Below are 24,933 nucleotides of genomic sequence, written 5' to 3' on the forward strand. Positions count from 1 at the left end.
AAGCACCTTTTGAGCCACTGTCTTCACGGAAATCTCACTGACTGGCATCACCAGCCTCCGTAACTCGCTTGATAAATGAACCAGTGAGCTCCAGTGCAAAGCGAGGGCCCTGCGCAGTCGGAGGTGCGCCGCGGGGAAACGCAAGGAGCAGCCTTGCGCAGACAGAACGGTGCTGCCCTGCGTCGCACAACGGACTGCACTGAAATGACACCGTCCTTCCAATTCGATTGCTTATTTGCACAGCAGAGAGTGGCAACGTATTAAAAAGAACACCCCAGAGAGAAGCGTGCAGCGTCATACCCTGCCCTGGGCTTACTGCTGACTACTTAAGCTTTCTTTCCCACCGAGATGGAAGAGAAAACACAGAGATAGTCGAGGTAATCCAGCAGGAAACTGAAAGACATAGAGGTGGATGTTACAAGGGGTCTCTCTCAATTCTTTTCATTCCGACCGTTCTTCACAAAAATGCCCGCAAATTCTGGTGCATGTATATTCTTCCTCCTACACATGTATAAACACGAATATACATCTATTACACACATTCAGAGACTGCCTTCCAGTGCCACAGTGGTAGAGTATTAAACAAATACGTGGAATAAATCATCAAAATTATGCTGTATGTTTATATATTGTTCTTAATATGGTTGTTCTTTGTTTTTTAATGAAAGAAATATGGAAAAACTTTATGAAAGGGTGTTATGAACTCAGTACCTTGGAGAGTAAAAATGAACAACTACCATAAATTCACATAACATTAAAAATGAATAAAACCGAAATGGATCCTTTCTTAAACTCTTTGGTACTCTGCGTTTCAGGTGGAACATCTTACTTTGACTCTACATAGTTTAAAAACAACCAAAGATTCGATCGTTATTCAAAGAATTCAGAATTTCCTCATTTTCTCACTTATGGTTACATGTGGCCAAATTGAATCTCACCACTGTTTCAGTGGCACTATGCTTTACCTTATCTGGTTTCGTTTATCATGATTTTAAAAATGTCTTTGTGGTCTACAATGCTTTATTGAAGTTTTTAGAAACTGTCTACCTGAAGAACATGAAATGCTAGAGGCCAGTGGACCTCTACCTTTTCAAAATTCTGGGGGTAGATGGGCTGAAAATACGAGCTAAAATAAGTTTATGGTGATTTCAGTGGAGCTATTCAGATTTACAGCAACATGGTACCTGACTCTATATTCATACACTAAATACTGTTTGACTGCTTATCTGTAATATACAGCAAGAAGGTATTAGATAGCTAATATGTTAAAGGTGAGATGGAGAACCATCTTTAGCTTAGGGGCAGACTCTTCTTCGGTTTCTATGGAAAGATATAAAAAATTCATCAGTTTCAACTGTATTATTCCAGATTAGCCTATGGCAGATAGGGGGGAAAAAAAGAAGAATGTAACTCTTTCATAGACCTATTTTTCCTTCAACTGTTCAGGATTTATTGTAATGTAACTATGTCAATACCAGTAGAGTTACTCCAGATTTGTATTATATCTCCAAAAGCAAATTTGGCTCGTTCTTCCCTGCTTTTAAATTCTCCTTAATTCCTTGCACAACAGATTTTTACTATAGATGTCTGAGAAATACACAGCCTAGTTAAACAAGGGGGAAGGTAAATACTTACATTAATAAACCTTTGACAATAACAAATAAATGTATATAAAATTTAATGTTCCTAGTCCAGCTAAAACTGCTAATATAGCTTCCCTGTGTTTTATAGCTGCATAAAGGAGCCATTAAGGTCTATTCAGTAAATTCTCACACACCTCCCTAACAGATTAAGTTTCTTTATATATTTTACACGATTGTAAAAAAAATAAATAAATAAAGTGGGTATTAAACCACAATAAATGACATCAAAGTAAAGTTACAGTTCTGATTTAAGCCCTTGTCAACTCAGGAAGTTCAAAGTGACGTTGCTGCCCAGCCTCCGAGACAGCGCTATTCTCCCCAGAACAATAGCAATACTAGCACTGATTTCACTTGCCGGGTAAGCAGATCCTTCCCTCAGTCTAACCGGGCTTAAGCACAGCTGCACCGATATGCTGCGATGTGTGGAAACGTCGTCGTACCTGAACATTTGCAAGGGATATTCTGAGCTTAGCAAGAGTCTGCGCTGTGATGGTGAATATTAGGTTTTCCTAGTTTATGTGACACGAGGAAGAAAAGTTCCCCATAACTCTAAAATGTAACAGTTTTAAACGTTTTGAATGGTTCACTCCAAATCTCAGCATATATTAATGCCAAAGAAGATACTATTATCAGGGAAAGTATCTGTGCATTCAGGCGACCGGGCTCTCCCAGTCAGTAATTTGCTACGTGTGCCTTGGATAACCCCTTTCCTTTTTCGGTATCTATGTTTCCCTGTTCCCGTCCTCGCTACAAGGCTAATTCCCTGGCACTCAGACACCTCCAGTTGTGAAACCTGGCACCCAGCTCTCCTCCTCCCGACCCTGGTGATACGTCAGCTCGGCTAGAGGGCACCCGCACCAGACCTTGGCTGGAGGCCGGGCATGACGTCCTCTGCCTCTAACTGGGCTTGTCCCACTTGGCAGCGGGACCTCCCGTTGCCATGCCCTCGGGCCAGCACCTATTGCTAATGCAGAGGTCTACGCCAGCAGAATGAGGCAATACCAGAAATGTAGTATCTCAGCAAAACACAGCAGACGGGAGGAAATATCCACAGGAGGAACAGGACGTAACCAAGAGGTGGAAACTGCGATGAACAAATTGTCAGGGATTTTTAAGCACCGCTTCAGCACTGAGTTCAGCCCCATGGTACCTTTGCATCCACTTTCACTTTCCTGAGGAATGGCAAGTTGTTAAAAAATAACATATTCTGGACATGTTCAGACCATTTGAGTATTGTTCTTCCTAAGTAGAACAGTTGAAGGAAGAAAATTAATCTTTTTAAAGTTATTTTCCAGGTGGAGATCTTTTTTTCTTTTTTTTTTAATATGTGAAAGCAGTATGGAACTGGAGTTCAAAGTACTTCTAGTCTAATAATGTGAATCAAAATGAATGCAAGTTTTGCAAAGTTCTCCACAGGCAAGACAGTATAACCACGTATGTTATGAAAGTATGTTATGAAAATACATCCTAAAGAAGAGGAGCACTGGAATCACCCTAGTGAATCACTGTGAATTCTTCCATCTACTAACCCTGCTTCTCGCAATGGGTCGTTCAAAATATCGGGAAAATTTTCTTGTCCATGAAAAAGCTAAACACTAGTTTATGCCCTAAAGCATGAGTTTATACATATACATATACAGCAGAAAATGTAAGTGATTGCATATGGCACAGCATGATTGAGGTAGAGATTCAAAGACAAAATTAGGTACATAACGTGGGAGTAACTGCAGGCCTCAAAACCCCCATTCATTTATCTTGCCTAGTCCTGGAGAGGATTAATCTTCATTTATATTTCAATAAATGGTATAAGGTTTCCCCAAGAGCTGAAGTCCCTGTGCAAAAGCAGCTCTATTTTAAAATCCAAGCAGCTAAGCCCCTACATCATGCCTGAGATCTCTTAGCATAACCTGTGAGGTCTCTCTCTCTCTCTCTCTCTCTCTGTCCTGACTAGGAGAACTTCGGATTGCTGCTTCTTAACATTTTTGCTGTATAACTTCTGCAGCTGGTTTTGTAAGCAGTACCATGATGGCATGATTGCCAACATTTAGAGCACGGCCGAGGGATCAGTTCCTGCTCCTGCCTGGCTATGCAGTAATGCTGTGGTTAAAGCACTTGCCCCAAATGCTGGGCACAAGTCAGTTTGTTTCTCTGCTCGAATTAACTTTCATCTGTACCTTTCAATAAAGCCATGCACATGCCATAAGTTATTCCGGACTGGGCTGGCATATGAGGCAGGAGGATTTCCAGTTGAAGCCAATCTACCTTGCATACAGGAACTGAAGATTAATTTGGCCTGCTAGAAGAAATATTGCCCCAGAAGCTTCTTGTTGGGTAAGAATAGAGTTTTGAGTAAGAAGAAAGTTTTAACTTCAAATACACTCGTAGGTGTTTATGTGATGAGCTCTCTTCTGCTTCTTCTAAGCTTGATGGAGGCTATGGAGTTCAGATCCTCAGCTGCAGATGCTGACAGTTGATTGAAATTAAAATAGATAACACAGTTTGCATCACATTAAGACACTGCAGCCAAAGCACTAACCTCACTGCAGACAAATACTACTATATTAAGCTCCTATTTGTAGTACAAGTTGAGAAGTTATTAGCCACTGACATGCAGAGTGTGAATTAAAGTCATATACGCCCAGCAGGTCTGTACACAGATCTTAACTTTATATTTTAACTCCAACTATTATAAAATGCACATAAGAGCGGAGTGGCTGCCTTGAATAGAAGTTAAAGTGTTAATGAAGCTTTCCAGCAGGGCTCCCACCACATAAAGATCAGTATGTGTGACTTACTAACCAAACATACGCATTTATTTTTTAAGAAGTTCCCAGTATTTATGTATCAAATTGATAGAAGGGCTTATGCAGAGAGAGATTAGCCTGAAAAAATAAATTACAAAGAAAATGTCTGCAACCAAAAGCATAGGAGCCAAATGCAGAAAGATTGAAAAACAAACACTACAGATATGTAACACTGATTAGGCTGTGTTATGCAGACTTTTCCCGGACAGTTACAAAAATAAAGTCCATCCATCTGTCAAAACATCTGCTCTGTGTATGAAAATTAAAACAGAATTTAGGTGTTTTTTATGGGTTTCCAATAATTATCTCTCCTACAGAAGCCCGGAGCTCACATCCTTCGATCTGGATTACTGACAGAGCAAAGCGTTTTTAATGGCATCTTTTTAAGTGGAAGTTAAAGGGTAAGTCCCTGTGGCACCAATACACAGATTTTCTCCTGATTCAAAAGAAGTTCTTTCTTTTTTCTTTTTTTTTTTTTTTTGAAACACCATGGATATCCATAACTGTTTCTCAGATATTAGAGCAAATGAGGATGGCCAGATAATGCAGGGCGATAAGGAGAAGGCTAAGTAATCCGTTACGGTATCATTAGCTTCAATAGGTTTCTGCTGATTTACTCCCGATAAGGATCTGACCCTGAAATACATTCTTCCTTTATTTCAACCCTCCCACTTAGCCAAGTGATTAAAATATCAGAAGGTTTTGTCTAAACTGGATGGACAAGGGGATTTAAAACTATCATCTAACAGCTGGATAAACAAAACAAATATGTGTTTTGTCTTTCAAAGCAAAGTGGATGGACAGTTTCCACATAAAATCCCATGCATGAGTTTAATTAATATGTTTACTTTTTTCTTCTTCTTCTTCTTCTGCCCAATTAGTTGAATTCTCGAGTGGCAAGGTCAGGGATATCCATGGAGAATAAGTAATCCCTGATATTACTGCTGTCATTCAAATTTATCACACTGCTGAAAGATGTTCCCGGCTTATCAGGGAGCTTTTTCACTTCTTTCTTCTGTTAGTGGGCTATTGCCAGCGGCAATCAGTTCAGTCTTTTTCAGCATGCAGCAGCATTGTTTCAAGGAAAATATTTCTGGAGTGTTACTGTAATAAATATATGTGTGATTGCCTTGTACACAGATGACAGATTCTCAGATAGATCCTGCAAACATTTTTGCATGTCAGTAAGCACGTGCAAGGAAGTCCTCTTTAGGGTGAGCTCTACACTGCATATGCTTTAACAGCTCTTGCCACATGTGTGCAAATTTTTGGAATTTCCTTGTTCTCATTCTCTTCAAATGCAGTAAGATTATTTAAGAATGATTACTGTTTCTCTCTTTGTGTTATGGTAGCACTTAAAACTCTTGGTCAAAGAGCAGAGTCTGCTTAAACAGACACTGAATAAGCAGGGAACAAAGCAAATGGTTCCAGGCCCGTTAAAATGCAATGGTCTTTTTTTTTTTTTTTGGTATTAATATTTTATTTTATTGGAGTACACTGGCTGCTAACACTGCTATTAAGTTATTATGCTAAGTGCTGCATAGGCATTAACAGGAAAGTCTGCCAGTCCAAGGAGCTTTGCACAGGCTCTAATGGGGTGAGGAAATCATGCCTGGCACTTGTACTCGATGATATAACCTTCCAGCTCGACTTGTACGGGGAATTTTAGAGCCGGGGAGGCCAGCATTGCACACAGCTGGCACGAAAACATCTGCAGCCTATGGTTTACCACTGCGTACCTCTCTCAAAGGCCCTCGCTTTGGATCAATGGCTTAATTCCTTTCCCTGTTTTAACATTATCGTACCATACAATCAGCAGGATCAAAGTTTTATGGTCCTACTGTCTGAAAAAGATTGAGCCTGTAGCGCTGAGTGAAGTCAGCTGAGCAGCTGAAGTACTGTCTATATTACAGAAATGGATTTCTATTAACTTAGCTTTCAGGGATTACACCCACGTCAGTCAAAGTCTGTATTTTGGTATTGCATCACAAAAAAAAAAAAAAACAAAAAAGGAATTTAGACTATATCTAAGTGAACAAAATATCTAGTCTGTCTCGTAAACCTATGTTATTCTGTGGACTGAAACGAAACTTCTGAAGGCCCTCCCTACTTCAGAGCTTTGAAAAAGCTGACAGATTCTGAGATCCAGTGGCCCTTGTATTGGATCCTGATCTGGATGACTTGACCCATCTTGAGATGTCAGGAATGACACTATTCTTAGGCATGGTGACCACTGTGGACATTATAGAAGAACCCTTGATTAATTCCATATTTAGATTTTACTCTGCTGTTGAGCTGCACCCTGAGAAGTTTCAGACTGAAGCTGCTGATGAGGTTGTAGAGGTTGATAAGACATTTTTGGTTGCTCAGTACAGCTTACTGTAGTTCCAGTTATCTTCCCAATTACATTATGCCTCTGATCTTTCTGATTTTTTTGTTATGACAAGAGTTCATGAGAATTTTTAAAATGTATAATTTACTCAAGTTGCAGGATGTCTGCATGAATTTAAACCTTTAAAACATTAAGTGAAGAAAAAAGAAGCCAACTAACAAAGCCTATAATAAAAAAGTCATTGAAAAAAACCAGATATAACCTAATTCTTTCAAGCCACAAAGCTGCATGCCATATTAGTAAATAGTTTTACTGTCAGCACACTTGTGCAGCAGATGGAAAGCTCCCTTGGTCCTTGCTTTGTGCTAGTGAGAGTGAAACACAGAAAGCCTGCCTACCTGCCTGCCTATCTTCCTATCTGTGCATCTTGTGGCCAATGCTGGTATTTGGTCCTTTGGCCCAGAGTTTGCCACTAAGATGAAACATGGAGGTACGGGACCCCTCCATAGGGTCTTTCCTAAAAACAGTCTTAAGCTAGAAGCCATTAGAAGAAGTGACTAGAAGCCATGCTTTAAAGATGCCTCCTTTGACCCTAATAACTGACTGTATCGGTTAAATAGGCCTTTGAATCTGGGGACTTTGTCATTAGTTCTAACCATCTGACCCAGTGATTGCTTAAGATCCCAAGAAGTTTCTCCAAATCGTTCTGCATTTGGTATGTCAAAATTATGAGCCATGTTTCACGTCTGTATATCTTCATTCAGCAGATGCAGCTAATAATCGTTTTGGACCTGTGAACAACTAGAGGGATGCCAAGAAAAGGCTGCAGCACTAAATACCTGGTTTAATGACCCTCTCATATTTTTGTACATCTGGTTAATGTATGGTTAACAAGACAAACCAAAGCTCTTTGTGGATGTAGTCCAACAAACAAGTGGGTTTTCAGGATTTTGCAGCCGCAATGCAGTTATTATACATTGAACCTTTCCATGGGTGTCAGCAAGCTGCTTTTCTTTTAAATTGTTATGCTTTTCAGTAGCATATACTACCTATGGCACAGAATTAATTGAAGGGACAGAAGACTACTCCATTAATAACTTGAAACATCATGAAGCCTTGAGATCAATGAGAAGCCATAACTTTTCTGACCATAACTTTAAAACACAATTATTTTTGCTCTGTAGAATGAAACTGTCCCGCATTTGGGGCCTGGCTTTATTAGCAAAGAAATAACAATACTGCCTAGTTTCAGCTCAAGCAGTCTCACCAAGCCCAGCAGCAATTTAAGTTGTGACCACAGTCTAGATCTAAAGAGTCTCTCTCATCATCTATCTCTTCTATCAGGGTGTGGGAACTAATCACCTGTCTCATGGAGTAATCAGATTGCACCCCACCTTTCCGAATGGGCTCAGCACCTGTTAATTGGGTGGGGTATATCAGACAAACAGGCTGTCAAGCCTGTTATATGCGCATAAAGCACTTAGACTCCATATCAGCCAGCTTGCCTTTATTCAGCATCAGGCACATCCTGTAATGACTTCCACTCACAGTCACCTAAGATAAATATACCAAAAACTTCCATGCTGGAAGTGGACGTAAATGCATGAAGTGTTGAAAGGAAGCAAAAGAATGTTGCATCTATAAGGGACAGTTGCTTAACAATATGTGCGCATGTAAATAAAGACACTATGAAGACCATGAAGTTACATGTTCCATAATGTGGGAAACCTGAAGTTTGGGAATGGACATCAAACTATTCTGAGACCATAGAGAGAAGCTGAAATGAGAAACCTTAAGTGACAGAAGCCTAAAATTACCACTTAATAAAAATTTGGCACCAAAGGCAAATTGTTGAAAGAAGAGTTAACTAAGTGATTTTGGTGGGGAGGAGGGAGATTCATGATGCATATATGGTAACCTGAAGTTTTGGAAGATGTTAATCAGGAAGGAATTATCCAAGGAAAAAGGAAGCAATAGATGATTTGTTCCAACACAGATCATATTGTTCTACCAGGAAAAGAAAAAAAGAGAGAAAGGTATATGTTATCTCTTTGTTTGCTGTTCTTAATTTTCTTATGCCGGCGTCTTTAGAATACAAAACTTTCTCTATACTGAAAAGATTTTTTTAAAGAATATGAAGATGTGGAAACTGAGCAAAGCATTAGCTTTGACATAGGAAATAATTACATATAATTTTCTTGGTTATTTTAAGAACTTTCTCTTTAACTGCTATTTAATTCTTTTACTCATTCCAGAAGAAAACAGATAATATTAGGTTTATGTGCAGCAGGGAGGAATTTAGTGAACTTATTGGTTGGTGTATGTACAGTACAACATGTATGCTATAAGATTACAGATAGACAATTAGCTGTGAACTAGCTCAATAAGGAAATAATGAGCACATCTCAAGTATATAGGAACAGTGATATGTGATCTTTGACAGTAGACCTATCCTTAAATTTTCAGCTAGCCTTCCTTTCATTAAAACAAAACAAAAAAAGTCTGTCTGCTAAAATAGAAAGAATCTGAGGCAAAATCAGAAAAAAAAGAGATACGTGCATGGCACTGAGAGAAAAGCTTTTTCTCTTGACTACTTGAGCTTCAGACTAAAGCCTTGAAAGAAAACAGGGACTATGCATATCCATCATTTTTACTAGTTATCCAGTTAATGTGTTTCTCTGGAAAGAAATGTACAAAGGATAAATTTACTCTGTCCATCCTGCAATGTAGTAAATCATAACAAAGAATTACTCAAAGTCATTTTAGAATAGTGATTGGTAACACAGCAGTAAATAAAAATAATTCTCAGACTTTGTCAAGGCCAAACTGGGTTCATGAGGAACATCTATTGACAAAAATGTTAAAAACATAATTTGGGGAGGAAATATTCCTTCTTTTCTCCTTTACTTCCCCTTTACTGTCTCTGTGCCTTTATATTTCAAAAACAAAAAAAGCCATTTCTGCAAGACTGCATTAAATCTGATGAATATTAGGTTTCTCTCAGAGGCAAATCTCTATAGTCACACCTATAAATAGAAAAATAAGGGAAAGCCAGAAATTGGAAAATTAGCTTTCTCCTTGATCTACATCAATTTGTTCACCATACTTAAAGACTTAAGTGATTCCCATGATACATACATGGGTAAAACATGAACTTTTGAAAATTCAAACTACAGTTGCTAACTTAATCATTCCTCTGTATAAGTGCATAAGTTATTACCTTACAGTAAATGATTAGCCTTAGTCAGTTCACATAAGGCAATATATGCAAGTGCCTAAATGAACACAAGCTGTAGCACCGATTTCTATACTAACTAACGATGAGACATAAATGAGGCTTTATGTTACTGAGTGTGCTATGGACTGGAGCTGGCTTAGTCAGAATTTCCTGGGTGGAAAAATGCCATTAGAGAGCTCCACAGGACTTTGAAGAACTCTAGTGTATTATATTCTTTTTTCACCATGCTGAACTCACCTCTCCTAAATGATGGAGTTGTAGGTTTGGGTTCCTCCCCCCAACCCCAGCCTATCTTTCTATTTTGTGTGGAGTCTATACAAAGCAGTTTTACACAATAACAATACTAAAGCAGCCCACGACTTATAAACTGGCCCACCCTGACCTCTCTCCCAAATGGTAAGCAATGACTTGGCAGTAAGGCATGCCCACGTTAAAAATCACAGACAAGGGTAAGGAGTGAGCAGATCCCAGGCTAATAATTTCTTCCACGATTGCTAACTGGGACAGGTGATATAGTTGAAAAGAATAAGCAGTGGCACTATTTGTCTACAAATAGCTCAGAAGGCACATTTCTCCTTGCTGCAGGAAAGTACTGAGAATAACTTCTGTCGCTATCCTCACTTGAGGTCCATTGCTTTGGACTTCCTGCTCACCTTACCCCTTCCTGTTTCCTGAGGGCATGCACCTTTTCCCTTCCCCAGGCCAGATAGGGGGATTTGGGCAAAATCTCAAAGGATTTCAGTGCTTCGATGGAGACAAAGGGAGACAAAAAGGAGATGGTGATGGCAGTGAGGGTTCATGACAGAGAAGCTGGAAATCTGGCTGTAGATGTCCTGCAAAGGGAGATTTATGAAAGAAAAGCATGAACTTCTCTTTGGCACGTGAAAGGGGCCAGAGATTATTTGAACTATGCCCGATCAGATTAATTTAGCAGCAGGTTTTCTATAATCAACTGGCATTATATATTTAATTTTCAGATTCTCTCTTCAGATCTTTGTTTACAATAACACATGAAAGGAATTACTTTCACCTTGTGCCTCTATTTTCCCTAAGGCAACAACAGTAGTAAAATGAGTTAAGGGGAATAGGGCTCATTTCCAACTTCATTTTTCCAAAGTATCACCAGATATGGCTGATGGACTTTTGGTAAGTTACGTGCTGTTTTTTCTTTTTTGCAATCATAAAAATCTATAATCATTCCAGACTGAGGACTGTAGAAACCTTTGGAGTTGATAATACTCCTATGATTTAGGGAGGAGTTGGAAAACTTTAAGGGAAGCCAAAACTGAGACAATTTATGTTTTGGCTTAAATTAACTATTATCTTTAAGAAATGAGACTGTGAACTAAATTATAGACCTGAGATTCTATCCATCTGAGCCATAAGCTCAAAGATTAAGTGCAGCCACACTTAAACATAAAGAAGAATATACTGAATATGCCTGTATCATGTGCAGTTGCTTCTTTTTAACTGAGAAAAGGTTTCTACTGTGAGCCGATTCCATGTTACTACCAACGATTTAGCTAGTAAGTGGAATGACATGAAACTATGTTTATGGATCTGTTTGTTCATGTGAGGGAGCATATGGAAAAGCTTGCCTAGTCTTTATTGTACCCAGTTGTATACCAACATTTAACTCCCACTAGAAAAATCCAGGGAAAAGCTGAGTTCACACAGCATCCAAAGCTTGTATAAATCTATCTGTCCTCACGTAGTCCATCCTATGTGACTTCGTCAAAGCGAGCGTTGGAATTTTAAAGATTTATAGATATCAAAGCCAAAAAGGACCATTTTAACAATTTAATTTGAGCTAGGATCTTTGAAAATGTCTAAATAAATTAGATCACACTTGAAATAACATCCTAAGATGCCCTTCAGAAACACATCTTTAAAGTCTTCAAGTCATGGACACTTCACCATATCCTTTAATAGGAATTTCTCTGATTAACTGTTTACCACATGAACTACTGTTATGGTGCCTCAGCCAAATCTGGTGCAGAGATATATCACCTAGACACAGTAGCCAACAGACAATGCAACTGAAAGTAGCCAAAACTTTTAAAACTTCAGTAAATTAATAGTTTAAGGACCAGATGAGCTTTCCAGTCAACAAAGTCATTTCCCTGTTCCTACCTGCAGAACTAACTAGTATTTCTGGTAACCTTTTGTAAATCATTCAAGCTTCACTTTGTTGTTTTATGATATCCCTGGAATGTCAGAGTGGAACCATAGCTGTATTTTTTTCACAATTGACTATTATTTAACCCATACGTAATACAGAGGTTGCCATGTGTTGCTGCTGGGTGCCAGGTGCCTGCAAGATCTTAAAAATCAAAATATTAAGGCTCACTAGTGAGGGATATAACGATGAGAATGTCTATAGTGTAAGGTTCAGTATAAAAATTCAGAAATATTGTGTAGAGGCACTGTCTTCTTTGGTCATTATCAACATCTGGTCAGCAATCACAAAGAATGTTCACAGAACTTATAGCAAGCAGAACTGATCAAATAAGAGAGCCTATTTAAGACTGAGGTCCAGACTAACAAGAAATCCTCGTTTAGTTGAATTACATAAGCAAATACCTTCTCTGTTATTAATAGTCACTATTTTTTCATTAATAAGACTACTTTGCTACTTGTCATGTTGTATACTGAGGATATGGAAGCGTACTGTAATACTAAATACTTGCATGGGGCAGTAATTATGATTTTATTGGAAAAACTCTCTCTGTTTCATGGGAAAGTGTAGCAGTTCACTTCTGTCAAAGAAGTCCTGCTGCAGGTATTGCATGGCGTGGGTAAGCCATTCAGCTTCTCCTCTCCTCATCTAACCCATACGAAAAAGAGATGCCAAGCATACTTTAAAAGGTTTATCTATCTATGCAGCGAGCAAAGCTTAACTAATTAACATATACTAAGCACTGGGAAAAAACGGCAATGAAAATGACTGCTTAAGGAATGAAGGGAAGTCATCAGAGCGAGGGGATTTTAAGGCGGCTGCGTGAACTGTAGGGAGCTTTGCAGACCTGCTCTGCCTGGATTGCCGTGACTGACGGCATCAGTTTAAGGAATCCCTCTGAAGGAGTAAAGACTACAGTAAATTACCTCTTATAATTACGAGAGGAAATCTCTCCGGTCGTGTCTGAGGTTAGTGGTGGGGCAAAGGCAGGGTCAGACGCGCACTGCAGCTGCTGCAGCGCACCTGGCCTATTAGTGGGGACTTGCATTTTCAGCACTGGCTTCCCCTGGAGATCAATAATCAAGAGAGTTTAAAAAAGACCCCAATATAAAGGTACAGACTATCATTTAATAAAAGTTCTGAACTATCACAAATGAAGAAAATCTAATACCTTAGCAGTGGTACATGTTGAAAGCACTATTAAATCAAGTGTGTTTTATAAGCCACTTTATTTGTCCTCTATTTTCCTTGTTCTCTCTAATGAGAGGCTGTTGAATTATTTTTATGGCCTTTATATTTCACACTCCCAAAGAACTGTCAATGGCTTCAAGGAATAAATGAGGGAAGAATACTAAGTTTCTTAAATGACCTGTAATCTTTATCTGTAATTACAGTTAAAGCAGCTGCATTAAATACTTTGTTTTTAATGCATTGTTTAACAGCATGAACAGGCAGCTATAGATATTTAAAGATGATGACCTAAACACACAGAAATGCATATTCCATCTTTCTAGCTTGCCTACCACAACTGGCCCCACGTTAAATATGACCTATATTTTCTTTATTTCTCATCTACTCTTGTAGAGAAGTCTTAAAACTTAGAAAAACAAAACAAAACAAAACAAAAACCCTAACAACTCATGTATCCAAAAAATGTTTTCCAAAAATAGCTGGTACTAGAAATATTTTGCTGTACTACTGCTAGCCGCAGCTTGGGCTGCACTGTGTCCTGACGCTGTGCTCCTGCTCCACCTAGGTCTTATGTCCTACGGTCCTAGCAGGCAGCTAACGCACCAGGGTCATACACAGCATTGGAGCACCGCATTGCATTCACCTTTCCCTCGCGATCAGCAGGCGAAGCAGCCCTGATGTCAGAAGAAGCAAAAGATTACAGGTGTATAAATTTGTTACAGCACAAATAGTCCTCTCAAACTTACAGCAGCCAGAGGACACAGACCTGAACTTCCCAGATCACTCCAGAATAATAAAATGTCTCCATTTATTATGAATAGATTGGAATCAGCCTACTGCAATGTATGAAACATACTCTTCATTTCTGAATTTATAAAAATAAGAATTAAAAATTTAAAACAGTATACTTTCAATCTCTGTGCTGTATCTCTTATTAATTTTCTAGATTTCAACTCAGGCTGTAAAAAAATCTACTTAATTTAATATCACAAAAAGTATAAGATTGGGCTGCAAGGTTAGCTAATTTGTTCAGATGTTTAACACCAGCCTTACTTTTTTTTCACCTTGAAAATTAGATATTCTAATCCTCACCTTGTAATGTACTCCTGAAAATTATTTGTGAACATGAAGAAGGATTAATTTAAACATATTACTGCAATTTAATGAAATAGCTCTTGCTATAGCCAAGTACTTTATCTGCCCCTTCACATATATAGCTCAGCCCATATCTCTTAGTTTTCACCTAATCTACCTCTACTGTTCCCAGTTGGCTTTTTATGAAGACAACTGTCCTTTATGGCCTAGGTAAAGACCAATGAACCTATTTTTATTATGACCTAGGAAATTATTTAAATGGAGCTCTCTAGAGGCAAATGGTTGGCATTATGAATATTTTACAGAATCATCTCTGAAAATCAGGCCAATAGCATATACACATGGGGCCAAGTTCCACTTTCAGTTATACCTTGGCAATCACAAGAATTTCCCATTTGGCTCCTCTGTGCAAGTATTTGGCTTATTGCACGTGTGTATTTTCTCCCTCCTTTCCTTCTGCAGCTCTCGCCTCCCAATTCCCAAGCTGTTCTTGCACAGAAGATAGTCATTAGCAGTGTGGAATGACTATTATTTGGGGTCTACTGGCTAGGTATCTCCTGCTTCATAAATACAGTGACTGACATGTACACTTGAATACGGGAAAATGCACAGAAAAATATGCCTAATATCACTGTGTCTTTCCTGGGGCATTAAAACTGATGCAGAAAGTTAAAACCACTTTGAGCTCAATCTTGCTATAAAGTCCATACAGGAAAAAGCCTAGGAAAACCCACTGACCCCAGTGAGATGCCACAGAGAAAAATGACTGTTTGGAACTCACAAAAGGACTGGGACCCGGAACGGTGCAAAAATACATCAAAATTTTAAGTACCCTGAGATCAAGAGAGAATTACGCAAGAGTTAATAGTGTCTCTCTTCCTCCTCTTTCTTGAGAAGAGAAATTGATTTTGGTTTTTTTTTGGGGGGGGAGTAAATAAATTTTACTTCATTTGCATAATTTCCATTTATGAATTTAAACCTCTGGTTATAAATGTAAAGATTCATTATTTAGAATAACAAGAAGAGGCTGAGGTGACTCAAGTCTGATATGATCAGACAAGTGGCCTTACAGAAGAGGAAAAATATCTTAAGAATTAACATAAAGAGGCATAATAAAATATTTTAAATATTTTATAAAGGAAAAAAGGATGCTAAAAAGATTTGTACTTACCAGAATATCTTTTCCAGCCCACTTGCACTCATCCCTTCGGGAATGAGATACAGGCCAAACAATCTAAAGACACAGAACAAAAATCATGTTATGTTATTTCATCCTTCAATAATCACAAATTGCAGAGCAAATGCTATGGAGTGTCTTTACCCAGTTTCTCTTTTTCCCTTTCTTTTCTTTATTTCCTTTTCTTTCATAAAATTTGACAACAAAGAAATGACATGATAGGAAAAAAAAATAGGAATGAAAGGAATCACTGCAAAAACAATCTTGAAATACAGTCTGTATTGTGAATCTCAGCAGTGAATCTTGAATACTAATGATAAGAGGGTTGATTCTCCATTATATGAGAAGTGTTCTTCCACTGTTTTAAATCTGATATAATGAAATGGAGACTGAAAGCAAAAAATTGCAGATACTTACTAACAATAAATCTGATCTATGTGAAATGCAATCTCGCATTAGGCTTACGGCATCATAAATGAGGTGTTTGCCTCTTCAGTGTATCTACTAGTTCACTCTTTTATGAGTCTTCATTAAATAATAAAACCAGAAACTGTGGTATTTGAAAAGTATCATACTGTCAAAGTAGGAATGTTGTTGCTATTCCTATAGAGCTACCCTAACACAAGTAATCTTAAACCTGAGTTTATTATGGTGTTTGTTTAGTAGAAAATGTATCTCACCTCATACAGAGAAAACCCAGAGACCCTCACAGTCAATTATTCATATTTTTTGAAAAGCTTTTAGGAATTACATATAGAATAAAACATGATCTTCACATAAAATGCCAGGCTATTCATTCGGGAGCCTCAGATAATGCAATATGAATGGCCATAAGTCTGGATTATAACCTTGGTGTTCAATACAATTTGTTAAAAGAAAGTGAAAGGGAAAGTATTAAAAAAGAAAAAAAAATGAATATAGATGGCAGAAGAGGATGGAGGAGATATTATATATGTCTTTTAAAGTAAAGTTTGCAACAGCATGTCTAAATTCAGAATTCTCTTATAATATTATGAAATCCAAACAGAAATTGAACCTCTTAAGTCTATAAAATGGGCTGAAAATTTTATGAGCAAATTCTCCCTCAAAGGATTCCTGCTACTTCCTCTTTCTATTCTTGGCTTAAAATGTACAGAGCCACGTGAAAATTAAAATTTACTAGGCTGAAAAACATTAACTAAACTTCTCTGATCTCCCAAAAGGACCAGTTCAACTTCAGTTCAAGTTTTGGACAAAGATTTCTATATTGTTCAAACCAGTATTTTAATCTCTAAAATGAATGGCTAAATGTTCTCTTTCTTTATTGTCACAGTGCAATATTTTCTCTAATTTGGCTTAAAAGTCTAGAGCTAAAGAGCACCATTTTTAATACACTGGAAAATTTGGCTTTTGGGGTGCTGCTCCTTTCGAGTCATATGTTGCTTTCAGCAATTATATAGAAACCTTAATTCTTTTTAATGGCAGCAACCACTGGTGAAGTTCCAGCTCAAGTGCAGCACTGGCAACATTATGATTTTGATCTAACTTTCTTCAGGGACCCCCTTTCTTTACTAAACTGACCCCCAAATTCTTTAAGTACTTTTTTATTCTTAAGTCTAAAGTCTAAATACAAGACTTAAAGCTTACTCTTTAAGTCAATTTTGACTTAATTGAACGTTCAGTTCCATGCCACCAACAGCAAATCTTTATTTATTATTAATAAATCTGTGTATAATTTCAGAGAGTGTTCTAATGGTACTTGAATCCTGAAATCTGTAGGACACAATCCCTCCCATTCTGCAGAACTGTTTTCTGCAATGGAAACACCTTCTTTCTTTTAATTATTCCAGATGTTTTTCACATTAAACTATGAATCCCTCAGAGAATTCAAATAAATAGCTAGTTTCCTTTATAGCCTCTCTAAAGAGAATAGAAAAGAAAATATCCAGTTTTCCTTTTATCCTTTTTCCTTAGAGAATACAAATGAATAGCCTGTCTTCCCCCTGAACAGAAAACACAAGGTATTTATTGCTATCATCTTAGGAAGCTAATAGTCAAACGGGCAAAAGGTCAGGAACACCAAGAAAAAAAAATCCCGGAGTATTGAAGCAATATATCTCCCATAAAAGGGTAGTCTCAAGATTTTAAAATGTACCATCAAAATACTTCAATATAACAAATCAAACCTCCATCTCACTGTTTACCTTCTAAGCATTTTGTCTCATTAAAATAAATGAAAAGCTAAAATGATTTATTTAGAGGCAAACAAAAGCATACTCTGGAACGTCACCAAACTGTCAGCTTTTAATTTGTCTCCAACTTTTACTGGAAAATTATACTCTCCATCAAGAACAGCAAGTTTTTATGAATCTGTTGCTCTTTAATCAATCTGTAATCCGTTATGGCTCATGAGCAGCAGAAACACAGTGCCTGAAAGTGCTGTGTTAAAGAACAGACATCAACACTCAGATTCTCAAAGAGCTGCTTTTTACCTGCAACAAATACCGAGTAATAAGGTGTTTTTGTATAAACTGTCATAATAGTCACCTTTGCTTTATTTAGCAGCAAACATGAAAGTATGTCTTATTTGGGAAACAGCTGGACTATTCACTTATCATTGCTACAGTTACTGTATTACTTCTCATTTTTGCAATCTGAAAAAAAGTGTTGTAGATTATATAATTACAGATTATAAACTCATTATAAATTTCATTTTATAGAGTCAGCAATTTTTTTATTTGTTTGTTTAGCCATATAGTATTCCTGATAACAGAACACTTACTACATAATTCAAAGAGTGCCCAACAAAGTCTGGGTAACAATGATTTGTACAACGTTAAAAGCGCACATTTACTTTCTATAAAACATGATTCAAGGTACCTTTTGATATTCTTTGATGTTAACCAGGTTGAAAGAAAATATGTGATCCTTTGCACCAACGTACAGTCGACTCCGCTCTTCATCCAAGAGGAAAGTATGGTAACTGGAGCTATTAGCAAGTCCATTAAAATTGATTATATTGTTGGATTCCAACATTTCTGTAAGACAAAGGCAATACTTTCTATGTTAATACAGTTAAGTGATATATAGACTAGTATCCTGACTTTGTATGGATTTCACTTTAGCAAATTATATTTACGGAGTGAAAACCAGTGAAAGTTTTTTGTACCTGGGCCTGGGAATGTTATTGTTTCAAGTACCCAAACCCAAACTGCTAGTGAGATTCAGCTCTATGTAATGGAAGGTTCAAACATCAATAAAATCAATGAGAATCTTGTGTGAAGGTTTTAGGTGGCAAATTCTATCCATGTAACTCATCAACTATTGGACAAAGTTCAATTTTGTTCAATTAATGAGATTTTCAGGCATCAACCTGAGGATGACCAGCGGATATAAACCACATCTGAACACAAAATCTGGTATTTCCAGCATTAAAAACAACAACAACAACAACAACAACAACAAAAAACCCAACTATTTCATACAGACCTATAAATTGTGAGAAAAGAGGAAAAAAAAATGGTGAGCTAAAATACATGTGCAATTCATCCTGAAATGTATTACCAACATCCCAGGTTACTGACACAGGCAGCATCCATACCAGGACCAGAGCCAGATCCACTCTATCATTTCAAGGCATGTCTACACTAGCAATTCAGAGATTAAAAAAAACTTTCCCTGGGATATGACAGATCCTACCCGGTGCTCTGAAAGCAGCAGGGAGAGGCCGGGGACATAGAGAACATCCTCTGTAACAGCTGGATGCCAGCCCCAGGTTCAAGCCCCGGCTCTACAAGGCACGGAGCGAACGCTTTAGGTGCAGGAGCAGCTCCACTGCTGCCCATGCAGCTCCTCACACCCCGGGCCAGGCCCCGTAGGAAGATGAGGAAAGGAGTGAACATAACGGCATCCAAGGAGAAGATTGCTCAAGGGCACAGCCAGACCTTCAGACAGCTCATGTGTACGGTGCTATGCCACGCGTGCAAGTCACGGGGGTGTATCGCTTCTGCCAAAACAGCTTCAAGATGTTCAGAATTTGCCTAACAATGCAGCACCTGGCTTTGACTTTCCCTTTTTGGTATTGAATAAGATTACTCTCTTCCATTTTCAACCATTACTCCAACTGTACTCATTGTGCTGATAAAAATCGATGTGAAGCTGCTTTTTTAACATAAGTTGATTCTGCTTTATTTTCCTTTCTTTGTACCCTTTTTCCTTCTTTTCCTTTAACAGGAACATGGAAGATGTCAAGAGGGGCTCCTTTGGATCTACATAATAGCAATACTTACACTTTTACAGAATTTCATTAGCTCCGACTTAGTAGTCACGCAAGTGTTAAACCTATATTTTATATTCATATATACCGAGTGAATTTTGAAGAAGATTCCTGGCTGATATTCTACAATGGATAGGCAACGCATTCAAGGAAGATAAGATAACACTCAGAAGATGTATAACATTCAGCCTAGATTTGTATTCTTTGCACTTAATTGGACAAACTCTCAATAGCATCAAAAAGAGCTCCCTCACCTAGGAGTAGAACAAAGTGCCGGAGAATGCTCTATAGTTCTCTATTCTAGGAATTTTCTGATTGAATGTGACTATATACATTTATGCTGCAGCATGCTTTTTAAAACTGGTGCTACTTGTACTCAAGACTTAAGTTCTCTCCCTCTCTCTCTCTCTCTTTTTTTTTTTTTAATATAACAAGAAGAAATCAAATCACCCCAAGCAGTCTTGTCAAAATAATTCTTCTGGATTCCTGCCAAGTTTTAGAATTTGACTGTATTGTCCTCCAGTTCACTTATTTGCATTTTGTTAGAGACTTTACTAATTCTCTTTACATTGTAATGACTGATTCAGATGTTGAATGTCTCTCTGCTGAATAGTGAGTGATGCAGATGATTGATTGCTTAACTTGTCCTAGATCTCTTCTGGCTAGAAACGCTTTGCTGTCATCTGTATCTGTTAATTTTTCTTATAATATAGCTGTCAAAAACCCTCATAATTTTTTCATCTTTTGTAGTCTGAACTCTCCTAGGTGTGATTCTGCCCTTTGTGACTGTGGCATAACGAGAAGTAGCTGCTGAAATCAGTGAGCTACACAAATGGGAAACTGATGTAAATGGCAAGAAGATCAGCCAGTCACATAGCTGCCTGGTTTAAAACCAAATTGAAATGATTTTTCTATTGCAGAGTTCTGAATACTCACATCTACAGATGGTGTTTGATGTTTTCTTTTGTTTTCTAACATTCATGAAAAATGCCGGATAATAACATTGGAGTCTAATGGTTTTTTATGGCCAAAAATAAATTACATCATTATCTTCACTGTTGCTATGTCTCCACATTGTAACTTAAAAGGACCAGGTGTAGCTGTGCAGGGAAGTAGTAATTTTTTTTTTTCTTTTTCTGTGACTCTCTAGAATATGCAATGGTGTTAAAGGTAACACTATTTCTTTTTCTTTCTCTCTCTCTTTTTTTTTTTTTCTTTTGGTGAAGTTGTAAGTTAGAATCAAATTGAGTTAACTTCCAGCTGCCTCCTGTAAGATTAGGACATTACTTCTGGGTTTTAATCTAGTACCTCCTGTGCTACCCCATTCACTTTTGCAGGAGATGGTCAGACTTCCAGTTCTATTTCACAAAAAAAAAAAAAAAAAAAAAAAAAAAAAGGCCTCAGAATATTGTCATGACTATATTTTAAATCCTCTTGTGAAATCAGGTTTCTACTTACCAGGAACTAGTCTGAGAATATAGGTTGAGGGCAGAAATGACATTTAGGTGCTGATGATTCTCTTTCACTACTGATTTAATTAGGATTGAGTTACATCACAACTAAGAGGTAAAAACCTAAATAATCCCTGCGGATCCACTGCTTTTTATTCCAACTTACATTTATTTCTCCAGTAATGAATAGAGTTTTATATGACATTCTGGAAAGGGCTGCTGAAGAGCAGAGCAATGGCATTTGCACAATCAATACAAATTAAGTATTCCACTTCCTCAGATTAATTAGTCTCAAAGTGTTTACCATCCAGCGCGCTCTCGGTACCCAGCCAGCGGCTGTTGCTGAGAAGATGACAGCAGCAGCAGTGACAGGGCACATTCCCCGAAGGGCATTGACATCCATCAATTCTGTGATCAGTCATGCTGGTGAGGTACGTGCCTGATCGGTGCTAAAATAAACCAATATTTACAACCAAGACCACATGACAATGACAAGAGGAAAGCGATGAATGCCTTCCCAAAGTCAATGGTATTAATACTGTCTACTGTGCATACCCTAATTCTTTTCTTTTTTGTTGTTCGTATTGAAGGTTAGAGACATGCTGGGTGTATACATGACCCGCGCAGACATATAACGGTTGCCTGTTTTTACAATCACTTGTTGACTTCCTCTATGCTTTGCCCAGTTATTTTTATTGCAAAGTTGGTAACTCTACTCCTCCAGCGGTTACAGCCAAACGCCATTTCTTCAGGAATTGCTCAGAAGTTGTTTTCTTACTTCCTTTTGACATATCTTCAGCTGCATGCATTCCTGTTGTTTCAAACATTTCCCTGTAAAGCTAACAACTCCACATTATGACTGTAATATTGTCTATAAAATGCTGTAGGAGGTAGACTTAGAGTGGGTGGTGATACTCTGAAAGTAATAAAGACTTCATTGCTTTTGTTATTGGTGCTTGCTTCCCACATTTATTGAGATTGTTGCAGGTGACCAAAACTAACAGTCTTAAATGCACCACACGTTAAAAAAGCACTATGTTATTCTGAATTTTCACTTGTAATAGTCACTGAAGACAGCTGGAGTTTCAGTTTCTCAAGATCTGTGGGCCAAATTCTCCTACCAACCACTTCACCTCAACTGCATTTAAGAATATAATTTGTAGCCCTTCTGACATGTTTACTCCATTTTGCTCCACTTTTTCTGCCAGTGTCCAAGCCTTCTGGTATTTGCACTTCTTTGAATATGCCTTTCCCTAGATTCTTCTATTAATTTTCTTTCCCCTTTCTTCTATTAATTGAGGGTTTCGTTAATCCATTCTCTGACCTGTGTCCGAACATTCACTTTGCCAGAGCAAGCTGGCAAATTTACAGAAGAAAACCAGTCCCTAACTCTTGTCTTTCTTCTAATACATGATTATTTAATTTGCTAATGGAATTTCAGTTTAATAGTACGTATACACACTGAGGGTCAAATTCCAACAGTGAAGTCAATGGAAATATGCATGCACAAGGAATGTAAGTTTGGTTTATTTTTATGACACTTTTTTCATTAAAGAATAAGCCAGAAAACCATAGCTATAGCTAAGATGAATACAGTCAGACAAATCCTGAGTTTGCTATATCCATGGCTGGTATTCCACTGTAAACTTTGCTTTATGTCCTTGTTCCTTCAGTAGAATTTTGTCAAGAGGAGAACGTAACAAAATAAACCCATCTTAGTTTGTACATATTCTAATATGGAGCAAATTATCTTTTTACTGTGCAGGAGTTTGTCTATGCGACAAGTGAGCAAATTTGTGAGTTTTGACCTGTGCTCCTGTTATAGTCTTCACAATAACATCAGTCAAGGTATTTTTGTTGATAGGAATCAAAGACCCATAACAATTTCCACAGAAATCAGAGGAAAGGACCCCCAGTTTCTTCACTCGGATTCAACTCTGGCCCTGTCCTTTTACTAGTGACTCCGTGGAGTTGACTGGATTATACATTCAGTTCTGCTCGTCATAACATGCTCGTGAATCAAATGAGTGGGTTGATGGTTGCACAAAGCTCCCGACCTTCATTCCTTTGCCTGCAGTGATAAGATCTCATTGTATATCTCCTAGCAGTAGATAAAAGATGAGTCAATGAGTATTATGCCATCAAACAGGGATTTTGCTGAACTGTGAGCAATGCCTCCCACAATGTCATGCTAGAACATTTCCTTCTTCTCTCGCCAGGCTTTTACTTTAGCTAAAGAGTATCAGGTGGCCACATGTTTGCACATGCATGTGTTGCTTACACAGATGAACATTGTGCCTCTTCTGTATATTAGCACAAATATCTTTCTAAATAAACCTAGATATAAATTAGTCATTACTCTTTGTGTGATTATTTGCTGAATTCCAAGATATTAAGGCTACTGTGCAGGGAAAGGAGTGGATATTTTAACTTCTAACCTCTTCTGTATGTCCTACCCATTTTATGGTTTGGCGTGTAGACAGTGAAAAGTCTGTGTGGGACCCTTCTGCTTTGCCCTTAGCAAACAATGCAGAAGAAGGCAGGGGCTGGCAGCATGTCAAGGGAGCTTCCTGTGAGGCATTAGCCAGATCAGGGGTTTTGGCAAAACCAGGGATGCAGAAGGGAAAATGCATCAGATTTGTTATGAGTTAATCCCCACATCTGAACCTAGAGAAGTAGACAAAGTAGACAAGCTGCGATGCACACAGTGGGATATTTCTATTTATTATAAATGTTGATAGTAGGCAACTCAGGTGATTTTCAGGTGTCTAAAATCAGGTGAGATATTGACCCCATTCAAAGTCTAATGCTGGGTAACATGCCCAATGCCCTGAAGAATACTTTCTTTTTGCTGGGATTCTGCTGTTTTACACCTGAATTACTTTCTTTCCCCTACTCCTCAGATGTCACTAGGACCTTAAGAATAAGTTCTTAATAAATAAGAATAATAAATAAGAATAAGTTCTTAATGAAGAGAAAGATTCAATTGTCCATTGTGACAAAAAATAATAAAGAATCCTGCTAACAGGCTATGGTATAATTCAAACCAAGATTAACTACCACGTTTACTCAGAGGAGGTTTTCTTCAAAGTAATTAATTAAAGTAATGGACAACCACTTAATCAATTGCTTAATATTTCACCCTAAGCAAAAAGCAATAATAATAATAATAATAATACAGAGATCTTTGTTTTGTTACATTTTTTACTATAAACATTCAGGCTATCAGGCTTTTAATAACATTCTAAATGTGCCAACACTTCCAATGGATTTTTAACAATGATCATTTAATTTCATGATATGACCAGCAGAAAACAGAAACAGAAAATGATTTAGAAACAAACAAACCTCAAAAACTCATGGTATTGCATAATTTCAGAATTACAGTGCTTGGAAATTACAGAAAGTGATCATTTTTATCTGAAATGAAACAAAAGCCAGGTTTATAAAATGTATGAGCTCACATAGTGCACTAAATGGTTTACCCATTTTTAGTAAGGTAACAAGAAAACTTTTGCAATCAGCACCTTTGGTTTTTTGCTATGTTATGAGCCAGATAAACTTGAAA

The 24,933-nt window shown here is 37.7% G+C and overlaps 1 protein-coding gene across 2 annotated transcripts in view; it reads right to left on the reverse strand.

Moving 5' to 3' along the window:
- Positions 1-24,933, reverse strand: part of SEMA3A (semaphorin 3A) — a 176,099-nt gene that overhangs the window by 107,999 nt on the left and 43,167 nt on the right. For both annotated transcript variants that reach the window (XM_067316877.1, XM_067316878.1), the window contains exons 2-3: positions 18,519-18,676; positions 15,654-15,716 (exon numbers count right to left, since the gene is read on the reverse strand). In XM_067316877.1, the coding sequence (XP_067172978.1) occupies positions 15,654-15,716; positions 18,519-18,676 (221 nt within the window). The remainder of the gene's footprint in view (positions 1-15,653; positions 15,717-18,518; positions 18,677-24,933) is intronic.

Source organism: Apteryx mantelli, chromosome 1 (genome assembly GCF_036417845.1).
Source record: "Apteryx mantelli isolate bAptMan1 chromosome 1, bAptMan1.hap1, whole genome shotgun sequence".
Classification (NCBI taxonomy): domain Eukaryota; kingdom Metazoa; phylum Chordata; class Aves; order Apterygiformes; family Apterygidae; genus Apteryx; species Apteryx mantelli.